The 14,082-nt window shown below is 36.8% G+C and overlaps 1 protein-coding gene across 1 annotated transcript in view; it reads right to left on the bottom strand.

Moving 5' to 3' along the window:
• The window catches only part of LOC133609907 (mRNA export factor GLE1-like), a 38,942-nt gene extending 25,140 nt beyond the window's left edge, over positions 1–13,802 (bottom strand). The window contains exons 1-4 of the mRNA XM_061965963.2: positions 13,616–13,802; positions 9,261–9,431; positions 3,162–3,287; positions 438–586 (exon numbers count right to left, since the gene is read on the bottom strand). Of these exons, the coding sequence (XP_061821947.1) occupies positions 438–586; positions 3,162–3,287; positions 9,261–9,431; positions 13,616–13,714 (545 nt within the window). The 5' untranslated portion in view covers positions 13,715–13,802. The remainder of the gene's footprint in view (positions 1–437; positions 587–3,161; positions 3,288–9,260; positions 9,432–13,615) is intronic.
• Between the last annotated feature and the right edge of the window lie 280 nt (positions 13,803–14,082).

The following is a 14,082-nucleotide window of genomic DNA, read 5'->3' as shown; positions in this document are numbered from 1 at the left end:
CATTTCTAAAAATCCCTTTTTTGTATTAGCCTTAAGTAATATTCTAATTTTGTGACACACGGAATTTTGGATTTTCATTTGTTGCCACTTCAAATCATCAAAATTAAATGAAATAAACATTTGAATGCATCAGTCTGTGTGCAATGAATAAATATAATGTACAAGTTACACCTTTTGAATGCAATTACTGAAATAAATCAAGTTTTTCAAAATATTCTAATTTACTGGCTTTTACCTGTATATGGGGAAGCAGTGCTTTTCAAACAGAGTATAGTACCATTTTTGATTCATTAGTACCAGGATACTATACTAGTACTGGTATACTGTACAACCCCAGGTTGAAGGTTCCATTGTGAAACAAAGAATGGTTTCATGGCTACTTCATTGAAATAGCACATCTTATCTCCTCCATTGTTGCTATTTCCCAAGTCACTCACTCGCGTTCCATCATGTCACTCATGCGCTGGTAGTCCTGCCTCCGCTTCAACTCCATGCGCTCTTCATAGCGTTTCATTTGCTCCACCTGTGCCTTGGCCACCTGGCTGACCATGTCCTCCATCTGCTGCTGGTGCCTGCTGAACAATCTCTGCTCCACAACAAATAGAGAGGAAAAGAGCTTGAAGCAATGTGTTAGAGCTCAGCTTCCCCATCAAATATCAACAACATGCTCAAAAGTGTTCACAATTCATTGGCTAAAAAGCGCTAGAATGCAAACTTTCTTCCCTTTGATGGTGGTGTATTAAACAGTGCTGGAGCTGAGCGTACATTGACTTTAAGGCTGAAACGACGCGTCGACGTAGTCGACGTCATCGGTTACGTAAATACGTCGACGCCGTTTTTGTGCGTCGGCGCGTCGCATATTTACGTCACACTACTTTACTGTCATGGCGGAGCGCAAAGCAGACGATGCGAGCGAGGGGAAAAAAGCACGCCAAAAGTCGTCAAAAGTGTGGGAGTATTTCAATAAACGGCCTAATAATGTTGTTGTATGCACACTGTGTCGAGCGGAAATGGCCTATCATAGCAGCACAACGGCTATGAACGAACATTTGAAAAGAAAACCCCCGACAGCGTTCTTGCCATCACCATCAACAAGTCAATCGTCCGCGTGCGTATACGTTGTCATTATTACACAAAAACATGAATGTGTCATTTGTATCTGTGTTGTAAATTCATAAACTAAAGCACCGTTTCGCTCTGAGAGGCGCGTTTGGCGTGCCTGTTCAGTGTTTACAAAGACGCGCTCCTCTTTAACGCTGTGGAGAGGCGGCGGCGGCGAGCGAGCGGCGAGGCGGGGCGCGCCGGGAGCGACGCCGCAATCGTGCCCAGGTGCGCGATCCGCGCAGTTGGAAGAGAAAAGACTTTGTGTAAAATTAAAAGATTGTAAACCTGGCAAAGCCGTCTGGCGTTCAGTCTGTCGGTCCTGAAAGAACCCCACGGCACAAGACGTGTCACAAACGCTAACGTTAATTAGTTGTGCAAATACCTTTTACAACATTAACAGTTACATATACTATGTACAAACCAACAATTAACTTTCACTTTAATCATACTATCATTGTTGTGTTATTAAGCAAAATAAGCAATACTTTTACTTTTGTTGAAATGTTTACACTGTACACTTTTTTGTATTGGATGTTTAGCTTTATTTTTGCACATTTTAGCAAATAAGCAATACTTTTACTTTTGTTGAAATGTTTACACTTGTTACAGAATATTTCCGTTTTTCACTTTTTTGTATTGGATGTTTATCTTTATTTTTGCACATTTTAAAGCAAAATAAGCAATACTTTTACTTTTGAAATGCTTATACTATTCCAGAATATTAAGATTTGCACTGGATGTTTACTTTTATATTTGCACATTAAAAAGCAAATAAGCTACTTTTAATTTTGTTAAATGTTAAAAGTTTTAAATGTTTACATTGTTACAGAATATTTTGTCATGTTGTTGTCAATGTTGACTGACTAGTGGCCATACTTTTTTTTTGTAAATAAAAGCCATGCCTTTTGAAAAAACTGGCCTACATTTATTTTTTCCTCTTCATTTTAAATAAAAAAAATAATCGGTAAAAGGAAAAATAATCTATAGATTAATCGAAAAAATAATCTATAGATTAACCGATTAATCGAAAAAATAATCTATAGATTATTATTATTAGTACACAAGGACATGTAAGATGCAGTATTAGTACACAAAGACATGTAAGATGCAGTATTAGTACACAAGGACATGTAAGATGCAGTATTAGTACACAAAGACATGTAAGATGCAGTATTAGTACACAAGGACATGTAAGATGCAGTATTAGTACACAAGGACATGTAAGATGCAGTATTAGTACACAAAGACATGTAAGATGCAGTATTAGTACACACGGACATGTAAGATGCAGTATTAGTACACACGGACATGTAAGATGCAGTATTAGTACACACGGACATGTAAGATGCAGTATTAGTACACACGGACATGTAAGATGCAGTATTAGTACACACGGACATGTAAGATGCAGTATTAGTACACAAGGACATGTAAGATGCAGTATTAGTACACACGGACATGTAAGATGCAGTATTAGTACACACGGACATGTAAGATGCAGTATTAGTACACAAGGACATGTAAGATGCAGTATTAGTACACACGGACATGTAAGATGCAGTATTAGTACACACGGACATGTAAGATGCAGTATTAGTACACACGGACATGTAAGATTACAGCCGATACGGGCATCTACATCAACTATATGATTTGCCTGAGAAGCTGGACAGGAAAAAAAAAGTGTTGTTTTTTTTTTAAAGCAAACATATGATTTATTCATTTACTCGAATAATCGATGGGGATATTCGATAGGATACTCAATGACTAAAATATTCGATAGCTGCAGCTCTAAAGACTATGTCTCCACACTGGCCCGGGAACGCCTCGGGAGGAGCTGGGGAGAGGGAAGTCTGGGTTTCTCTGCTTAGGCTGCTGCCCCCGCGACCCCACCTCGGATAAGTAGAAGAAGATGGATGGATGGATGGATGTTTTCAATATGAATTGTATTTGTTCAATGTTACACTTTAGATTGTGCTAAGTGGGCAGGGCCAAGCACACATTCACTGATCTGAGGTCATTCCAGTGGGCGGGGCCATAGACTGCTTCATGGTTACCTTTGCTTGTTGGCGGTAAGCTTCTTCATACTGGGAGATTCTTCCAGCAATCTCCCTGGCTTCAAGAGAACGCAGGGAGATGGAACTTTCCGCCACATTCTGCCCGCTCTCACCATGGCTGATGATCTGATGTGAGGACAAGAAGGATGTAGAGAGCAGCACGTGACAATGTGAGCGCGACTAATTCCCAGCTTGCAAAGGCAGATTTTGACATTTTGCAAGCACATGCATTATATTTTGGAAAGAAGTCCTGCATATATTAATATTAAGGCTGAAACGACGCGTCGACGTAGTCGACGTCATCGGTTACGTAAATACGTCGATGTCCTTCTTATGCTTCGACGCGTCGCATATTTACGTCACACTGCCGTCATGGCGGAGCGCAAAGCAGACGATGCGAGCGGTGCGAGCGAGGGAAAAAAAGCACGCCAAAAGTCGTCAAAAGTGTGGGAGTATTTCAATAAACAAATGTATATAATTCGGCATTATTTCGGCTAGTCGGCTTATAAAATCAGAGCCGATCAGTTTACGTTCACGCGCAGGTATAACGCGGCGCGCTCCCGTCTCATCTGCTGGTGCGCGAGCCCGGTAATTAGACCGCTGTGTCAAATCAAGGAGTACAAAAGACGCCAGCGCAGAGTGGAAAAAGGTTTAGTTCATTACAGATAACCCAGAGTTGTGCCAAAAGTATGTAAGATTTAATATTTCTCTTCGTGGGTGTGGCGCACCTGTTGCGCTGGTGAGATGGGAGGGGGGGTTGTGTGCATGTAGCGTGCTTAGTCTGGAGGCTAAATACACACAGTGTGTTATGTAACTGTTGTTTAGTGTTGATATTCTTTGCTTAGTTTGATAAATGTTGGAGCAGTTTGCTTCATCAGGAGGGTGAAGTCGCTCAACTTAAAGTGTTGGATTTAACTGTGTTGGATCATTGGCTGCTGGTGAGGGCATACAAAAAGGGGCATTTTTCTACCAGTAGACAGCGTTTAAGATTGAGTGTTTCACTGCTAAATTAATAATATATTTATATTGAATAAGGATTTTAAATATGTATCTAAATAGGTGGTTAATTGGTTAGGTATTTATGTATTTGCATATTGGGTTTTCTGTTGCATTTATCTATTGTGTTTCTGGTGTTAAATGTATTTTATATGTATCTTGGTGCATTTATGTTGAGACAATTTATTTAAAATCTGTTTTAACTTAAAGGGAAAAGATGTGTCCATTTTCTTGCACTTGTTTAATGGTTAAGAGTTTGATAGCTAATTAATAGTTGTAAATTGTGGGATTGATAATTGATTGATTTTTTACAGCATGTTAATCTTGTGGTGTTTTGTCCTTAAAGGTTTTTCACCTACTAAAGAAGCTAAAGGCTACTAAAGGCTACTAAAGACAGCTGAAGACAGCTAATGACAGCTAAAGAAACTAAAGTCTATTAACACTGCTAAAGACTGCTAAGAAGACTAAAGAAGAAAAAAGAAGCTGTTTCTTGGTTGGAAAAACTGTTGCAAACTAAAGGAAAATAAAAGGAAAAAGTAACTACGGTCTGGTCTTTTGAGTGAAATCCAGAAGCCACATTCAGCATTGGTACATCCCTTCAAGTGTGGGATAAGCACAGCGAAAAAAGCAAAACACTTGACAGTTGTTGTATGCACACTGTGTCGAGCGGAAATGGCCTATCATAGCAGCACAATGGCTATGAAGGAACATTTGAAAAGAAAACACCCGACAGCGTTCTTGCCATCACCATCAACTAGTCAATCGTCCGCGTGAGTATACATTGTCATCATTACACAAAATCATGAATGTGTCATTTGTATCTGCGTTGTAAATTCATAAACTAAAACACTGTTTCGCTCTGAGAGGCGCGTTTGGCATGCCTGTTCAGTGTTTACAAAGACGCGCTCCTCTTTAACGCTAACGTTAATTAGTTGTGCAAATACCTTTTACAACATTAACAGTTACATATACTATGTACAAACCAACAATTAACTTTCACTTTAATCATACTATCATTGTTGTGTTATTAAGCAAAATAAGCAATACTTTTACTTTTGTTGAAATGTTTACACTGTTACAGAATATTTCGTTTTGCACTTTTTTGTATTGGATGTTTATCTTTATTTTTGCACATTTTAAAGCAAAATAAGCAATACTTTTACTTTAGAAATGCTTATACTATTGCAGAATATTAAGATTTGCACTGGATGTTTACTTTTATATTTGCACATTAAAAAGCAAATAAGCTACTTTTAATTTTGTTAAATGTTAAAAGTTTTAAATGTTTACATTGTTACAGAATATTTTGTCATGTTGTTGTCAATGTTGACTGAGTGGCCATACTTTTTTTTTTGTATATAAAAGTCATGCCTTTTGAAAAAACTGGCCAACATTTATTTTTTTCATCTTCATTTTAAATAAAAAAAATAATCGGTAAAAGGAAAAATAATCTATAGATTAATCGAAAAAATAATCTATAGATTAACCGAAAAAATAATCTATAGATTAATCGATAGAAAAATAATCGTTAGCTGCAGCCTTAATTAATATTATTAATTTGTTGAAAGATGGCCATGTTGGCCATTGTGGTGGTGTTTGATGAATACTTGGGTAGAGTTGTGTGGTATACAAGTACTAGTATAGTATCACGGTACTAATAAATCAAAAACAGTACGATATTCTGTATGAAAAGTACCGGTTGCCCTTTTTTTTTTTTTTTGTTAATTGAAAGTATAAACACTTTTTACAGTAAACAAATGGTAAAACAGTACTAAACAATTCCATTAAAAAAAAAATTGGTGTCATTATTAACTTTCTGTCCAAGCTTGTATAATCTACTGCCTTGTTCAATTGTAAAAAATATTCTGTGCCTAAAATTCACATTTCTATCACAATTATCATACTGTAAACATGGTAAGCTAACTTCATTAAAATTAATAGTCCTGTCAATAGCATGGAATTACAATTCAAATGTAGTTTTTTTGTAAGCCTTTCAAAAGAATTCAAAATATGAAAAATTCATGAAAATGAATTGAAGCCATCAGACACTTGAAAAGTGGCCCATCACATCTCTAATGTAATCATTTGAACTTTTCAACAGAAATAGCACTGCAAAAATATTAAGGACATACTTCTGTATTTTGGTAGTTATGCTGTCAACATTTAACAAGATTTCTTCAACTTGGACTTGAAAGCATAAATAGTATAAACACTTTTAACAGTATAACAGTACTAAACAATTCCAATAGATAACATTGGTGTCATTACCTTTTTGTGGCTAAAATCCAAATGTATTCTATCAGATTGATCATACTGCAAAAATGATATGGTAACTTTATGATAAGTTTACTTGAAGTGGCATAAAACACTGAAAGTGATTGTTCCTATAACCCCTTTGTTTCAAATGTTTGTTCCACTTGTGGCAGTCGGGCACCAGCATACCGTCTTTGACAACTTGAAGTGGCATAAAACACTGAAAGTGATTGTTCCTATAACCCCTTTGTTTTAAATGTTTTATGCCACTTCAAGTTGTCAAAGACGTGCTGTGAAATACAGCCGACAGGATTGCGCACCAAACACGAAGCAAGGCCAAAGTGCATGCATGGTGCAGGAGAACAAAGGACTTCTTTCATTTAAGGTTTGTGATAAACCATCAAACTCATTCGTTAAAAGGACTCTATAGTAATATAAAGTGAGTTTTTCTGGACATTATCATGCAAGAAAAGTTTATTTTTGGGACCGCGATCACCGCGTAATGATTTTTAAAGGTTGCATTACAAACATTTAACTGTCCCATGTGATCAGCCAGTGCGATTGGAAGTCCATGCTCAATTATTGCCTCCGTAAATAAAACTTCGGCATTTATCACATCCAAAGAATCTGTTTGGGCGACGAAAAACGTTGAAAGTTTTCCACTTGTATCGCTAGCAACGGCATTAGACTTGTGTTTTTTTGTCCCAACATGGTCTTTTACATCGCTAATTCCTCCGTGTCTGATCGAAAAATCTTGGTGCAATTCGCGTAGTTTTCACCCTTTTTTTTTTTAATTAATGAAAAACCGTATTTTTTATCACTGCAACCGTAACCCGGAATAGGTTGATGAAAACCGTACTAATTACGGGAAAACCGGAGTAGTTGGCAGGTATGCACACAGAGTACTTACAAGCAGACACAGTGTGGAGACAGAAAAGGGAGAATGGACGCATTTTGGTGTAAAAAGTCAAGATAAAGGTGAAGTTATAACACTGAAACACCCTCAGGAAGAGCTGCTTTAACACATGGCTAACATCCATCCACAGTGTTTTAGCTACTTCTAAATCACTAATCCTGGTCTCCATGGCGACAAATAAAGTACGGTTCTTACAAGTATTATTATCACTGGAGGACCAGGAATAGCTAAACATGCTTCACTACACACCGTAGGAGGATAAAATAGCTCACCGCTAATGACACCGTTCCTGAATGTAAACAAATGGTGGATCTACACCTGACATCCACTGTAATGATACCAAATACAACAGCGTATCTAGTCAATACTACCGTATTTTCCGCACTATTAGCCGCACCTAAAAACCACAAATGTAATCAAAAGCTGACAGTGCGGCTTTTAACCCGGTGCGCTTTATATATGGATTAATATTAAGATTCATTTTCATAAAGTTTCGGTCTCGCAACTACGGTAAACAGCCGCCATCTTTTTTCCCCGTAGAAGAGGAAGTGCTTCTTCTTCTACGCAAGCAACCGCCAAGGTAAGCACCCGCCCCCATAGAACAGGAAGCGCTTCTTCTTCTACTGTAAGCAACCACCCGCCCGCGTAGAAGAAGAAAAAGCGCGCGGATATTACCGTACGTTTCATTTCCTTTGTGTGTTTACATCTGTAAAGACCACAAAATGGCTCCTACTAAGCGACAGGGATCCGGTTCATGAAAAGACGCAATCTCTCCATCCGCACACGGATTACTATTTCACAGCAACTGCCTAAAGACTTTCAAGAAAAGCTGGCTACTTTCCGTGCATATTGTAAAAACAAGATAGCTGAAAAAAAGATCCGGCCAGAGAACATTATCAACATGGACGAGGTTCCACTGACTTTTGATATTCCTGTGAACCGCACTGTGGATACAACGGGAGCACGTACGGTGAATATTCGCACCACAGGGAATGAGAAGTCATCCTTCACTGTGGTTCTAGCTTGCCATGCTAATGGCCAGAAACTTCCACCCATGGTGATATTCAAAAGGAAGACCTTGCCAAAAGAGACCTTTCCAGCCGGCGTCATCATAAAAGCTAACTCGAAGGGATGGATGAAGAAAAGATGAGCGAGTGGTTAAGGTAAGTTTAAGTTTACGCGAAGAGGCCGGGTGGCTTTTTTCACGCAGCTCTGTCCATGTTGATATACGACTCCATGCGCGCCCACATCACGCTGGTTTTTAATATATTATTAAAGTTTGACTGACCTATCTGACTGTTTTTTTGACATTCCTTTAGCGCAGATAGATGCGGCTTACAACACGGGGCGGCTTATAGGTGGACAAAGTTTTGAAATATGCTGTTCATTGAAGGCGCGGCTTATAACCCAGGGCGGCTTATGGTGCGGATGGAGAGATTGTGTCTTTTCATGAACCGGATCCCTGTCGCTTAGTAGGAGCCATTTTGTGGTCTTTACAGATGTAAACACACAAAGGAAATGAAACGTACGGTAATATCCGCGCGCTTTTTCTTCTTCTACGCGGGCGGGTGGTTGCTTACAGTAGAAGAAGAAGCGCTTCCTGTTCTATGGGGGCGGGTGCTTACCTTGGCGGTTGCTTGCGTAGAAGAAGAAGCGCTTCCTGTTCTACCGGGAAAAAAGATGGCGGCTGTTTACCGTAGTTACGAGACCGAAACTTTATGAAAATGAATCTTAATATTTATCCATATATAAAGCGCACCGGGTTATAAGCCGCACTGTCAGCTTTTGAGAAAATTTGTGGTTTTTAGGTGCGCCTTATAGTGCGGAAAATACGGTAAGTCTTTGGTTCCAGCAAAAAAGTAGACATTCAAGACAATAAAGGTACACAAATGAAGAGAAATGGTTAGACTTTGTGGGAAGAGGACTTCACTTACCTGGTTTGTGCTGTGGTCTTTGCCAGGTGTGTCGCTGGAACAAGGTGAGGCTGCCTGCCCAGGACTGGACTGAGCAGCACACTTGTGAGGGGACTTGGACTGGAGTTGTTCTAGTATCTGTGCAGCCTCAGCACACAGGATGATCTCCTCTTCATACCCAGCCAAAATATCCTGGTCAAGGCAGATGTAGACTTACAAGTAGTGACAGTAGAAACAAGTCAATATAGAAGTACATTTTTCATTGTCCCATTTACTCTCTGTAAAAGCAGCAGTTCCATTGGCAGCAAAACAGGCCCAGAGCATAATACTACCACCACCATGCTTGACGGTAGGTATGGTGTTCCTGGGATTGAAGGCCTCAACTCACATGGACAAAGATAAGACCTTCTGGAGGAAAGTTCTGTGGTCAGATGAAACAAAAATGGAGCTGTTTGGCCACAATACCCAGCAATATGTTTGGAGGAGAAAAGGTGAGGCCTTTAATCCCAGGAACACCATGCCTACCGTCAAGCATGGTGGTGGTAGTATTATGCTCTGGGCCTGTTTTGCTGCCAATGGAACTGCTGCGTTAAATGGGACAATGAAAAAGGAGGATTAGCTCCAAATTGTTCAGGACAAGCTAAAGTCATCAGCCCGGAGGTTGGGTCTTGGGTGCAGTTGGGTGTTCCAACAGACACAATGACCCCAAACACACCTCAAAAGTGGTAAAGGAATGGCTAAACCAGGCTCGAACTACATGTTGATCCTGGTCATTCAAATGCAGGATACAACACCAAACTCAATAAAGATCAATAAAGTTTGTCCAAGTCTAGTCTAACAAGTTGTAGATAAATAAAGTTAGTCTAAGTCTAGTTTAACAAGTTGTATATAAATAAAGTTAGTCTAACAAGTTGTAGATAAATAAAGTTATTCTAAGTCTAGTCTAACAAGTTGTGGATAAATAAAGTTAGTCTAAGTCTAGTCTAACAAGTTGTAGATGAATAAAGTTAGTCTAAGTCTAGTCTAACAAGTTGTAGATAAATAAAGTTAGTCTAAGTCTAGTCTAACAAGTTGTAGATAAATAAAGTTAGTCTAAGTCTAGTCTAACAAGTTGTAGATGAATAAAGTTAATCTAAGTCTAGTCTAACAAGTTGTGGATGAATAAAGTTAGTCTAACAAGTTGTAGGTCAATAAAGTTAGTCTAAGTCTAGTCTAACAAGTTGTAGATAAATAAAGTTATTCTAAGTCTAGTCTAACAAGTTGTGGATGAATAAAGTTAGTCTAAATCTAGTCTAACAAGTTGTAGATTAATAAAGTTAATCTAAGTCTAGTCTAACAAGTTGTGGATGAATAAAGTTAGTCTAACAAGTTGTAGATAAATAAAGTTAGTCTAACAAGTTGTAGGTCAATAAAGTTAGTCTAAGTCTAGTCTAACAAGTTGTAGATAAAGTTATTCTAAGTCTAGTCTAACAAGTTGTGGATAAATGAAGTTAGTCTAAGTCTAGTCTAACAAGTTGTGGATAAATGAAGTTAGTCTAAGTCTAGTCTAACAAGTTGTAGATGAATAAAGTTAGTCTAAGTCTAGTCTAACAAGTTGTGGATAAATAAAGTTAGTCTAAGTCTAGTCTAACAAGTTGTAGATGAATAAAGTTAGTCTAACAAGTTGTAGGTCAATAAAGTTAGTCTGAGTCTAGTCTAACAAGTTGTAGATCAATAAAGTTAGTCTAACAAGTTGTAGGTCAATAAAGTTAGTCTGAGTCTAGTCTAACATGTTGTAGATCAATAAAGTTAGTCTAACAAGTTGTAGATAAATAAAGTTAGTCTAACAAGTTGTCGGTCAATAAAGTTGGTCTGAGTCTAGTCTAACAAGTTGTAGATCAATAAAGTTAGTCTAACAAGTTGTAGATAAATAAAGTTAGTCTAAGTCTAGTTTAACAAGTTGTAGATAAATAAAGTTAGATAAATAAAGTTTGTCTAAGTCTAGTCTAACAAGTTGTAGATAAATAAAGTTAGTCTAAGTCTAGTCTAACAAGTTGTAGATGAATAAAGTTAGTCTAAGTCTAGTCTAAGAAGTTGTAGATAAATAAAGTTAGTCTAAGTCTAGTTTAACAAGTTGTAGATAAATAAAGTTAGATAAATAAAGTTTGTCTAAGTCTAGTCTAACAAGTTGTAGGTCAATAAAGTTAGTCTGAGTCTAGTCTAACAAGTTGTAGATCAATAGTTAGTCTAACAAGTTGTAGATAAATAAAGTTAGTCTAACAAGTTGTAGGTCAATAAAGTTGGTCTGAGTCTAGTCTAACAAGTTGTAGATCAATAAAGTTAGTCTAACAAGTTGTAGATAAATAAAGTTAGTCTAACAAGTTGTCGGTCAATAAAGTTGGTCTAAGTCTAGTCTAACAAGTTGTAGATAAATAAAGTTAGTCTAAGTCTAGTTTAACAAGTTGTAGATAAATAAAGTTAGATAAATAAAGTTTGTCTAAGTCTAGTCTAACAAGTTGTAGGTCAATAAAGTTAGTCTGAGTCTAGTCTAACAAGTTGTAGATCAATAGTTAGTCTAACAAGTTGTAGATAAATAAAGTTAGTCTAACAAGTTGTAGGTCAATAAAGTTGGTCTGAGTCTAGTCTAACAAGTTGTAGATCAATAAAGTTAGTCTAACAAGTTGTAGATAAATAAAGTTAGTCTAACAAGTTGTCGGTCAATAAAGTTGGTCTAAGTCTAGTCTAACAAGTTGTAGATAAATAAAGTTAGTCTAAGTCTAGTTTAACAAGTTGTAGATAAATAAAGTTAGTCTAAGTCTAGTCTAACAAGTTGTAGATAAATAAAGTTAGTCTAAGTCTAGTCTAACAAGTTGTAGATAAATAAAGTTAGTCTAAGTCTAGTCTAACAAGTTGTAGATAAATAAAGTTAGTCTAAGTCTAGTTTAACAAGTTGTAGATAAATAAAGTTAGATAAATAAAGTTTGTCTAAGTCTAGTCTAACAAGTTGTAGGTCAATAAAGTTAGTCTGAGTCTAGTCTAACAAGTTGTAGATCAATAGTTAGTCTAACAAGTTGTAGATAAATAAAGTTAGTCTAACAAGTTGTAGGTCAATAAAGTTGGTCTGAGTCTAGTCTAACAAGTTGTAGATAAATAAAGTTAGTCTAAGTCTAGTCTAACAAGTTGTAGATAAATAAAGTTAGTCTAAGTCTAGTTTAACAAGTTGTAGATAAATAAAGTTAGATAAATAAAGTTTGTCTAAGTCTAGTCTAACAAGTTGTAGGTCAATAAAGTTAGTCTGAGTCTAGTCTAACAAGTTGTAGATCAATAGTTAGTCTAACAAGTTGTAGATAAATAAAGTTAGTCTAACAAGTTGTAGGTCAATAAAGTTGGTCTGAGTCTAGTCTAACAAGTTGTAGATCAATAAAGTTAGTCTAACAAGTTGTAGATAAATAAAGTTAGTCTAACAAGTTGTCGGTCAATAAAGTTGGTCTAAGTCTAGTCTAACAAGTTGTAGATAAATAAAGTTAGTCTAAGTCTAGTTTAACAAGTTGTAGATAAATAAAGTTAGTCTAAGTCTAGTCTAACAAGTTGTAGATAAATAAAGTTAGTCTAAGTCTAGTCTAACAAGTTGTAGATAAATAAAGTTAGTCTAAGTCTAGTCTAACAAGTTGTAGATAAATAAAGTTAGTCTAAGTCTAGTTTAACAAGTTGTAGATAAATAAAGTTAGATAAATAAAGTTTGTCTAAGTCTAGTCTAACAAGTTGTAGGTCAATAAAGTTAGTCTGAGTCTAGTCTAACAAGTTGTAGATCAATAGTTAGTCTAACAAGTTGTAGATAAATAAAGTTAGTCTAACAAGTTGTAGGTCAATAAAGTTGGTCTGAGTCTAGTCTAACAAGTTGTAGATAAATAAAGTTAGTCTAAGTCTAGTCTAACAAGTTGTAGATAAATAAAGTTAGTCTAAGTCTAGTTTAACAAGTTGTAGATAAATAAAGTTAGATAAATAAAGTTTGTCTAAGTCTAGTCTAACAAGTTGTAGGTCAATAAAGTTAGTCTGAGTCTAGTCTAACAAGTTGTAGATCAATAGTTAGTCTAACAAGTTGTAGATAAATAAAGTTAGTCTAACAAGTTGTAGGTCAATAAAGTTGGTCTGAGTCTAGTCTAACAAGTTGTAGATCAATAAAGTTAGTCTAACACGTTGTTGATAAATAAAGTTAGTCTAAGGTAGTCTAAAACTAGTCTAACAAGTTGTAGATTAATAATGTTAGTTGTAGATAAATAATGTTAGTTGTAGATAAATAACGTTAGTCAAAGTGTAAGAAGATGTCAAAGTGACTGCTCGTTGGCTAAAGATAAGCTAAGCTAAGCTAAGCTAAGCTAAGCTAAACTATCACTTACCTCGCCCCTCTCCGACCAAAAAGGGTCAAATTTGATATTTCCCTTTGGCGACTTCTTGAGCGCCTCTAATGTTTCCCAACGTCGATGATCGCTGGACATGTCTGAGGACGTACAAGAGCTTCAAAGACTAATAATAAGTTCAGTGGAAGAACCACACAGACTCCATTAAACCTCTTTTTTTTTTCAATTCTTCTTCTTCCGGGTTGTCTTCTTCTTCGTTGGTGTAACGGCGGCTGTGGTGCGCATGGCCGCCACTTAGTGGAATAAAGTGTGAGTGCAGCTGCTATTCTCTTTTAAGTGTGTAATAATTCCTCCTCTGGACTTTGTGACCGTACACACCTTCAACTTCTTTAGTCCAACTATCCTGACATTTTTATTGGCTTCTATATTTCATTTCTCTCCTTATTTCTGTTTTAGTGCTTGCATGATAAGAAATGAATCTGCTCATTCATTGATTCATTCTGGAG

The sequence above is a fragment of the Nerophis lumbriciformis genome, linkage group LG07 (genome assembly GCF_033978685.3).
Source record: "Nerophis lumbriciformis linkage group LG07, RoL_Nlum_v2.1, whole genome shotgun sequence".
NCBI lineage: Eukaryota > Metazoa > Chordata > Actinopteri > Syngnathiformes > Syngnathidae > Nerophis > Nerophis lumbriciformis.
This window is presented reverse-complemented; position numbering and strand designations above follow the sequence as displayed.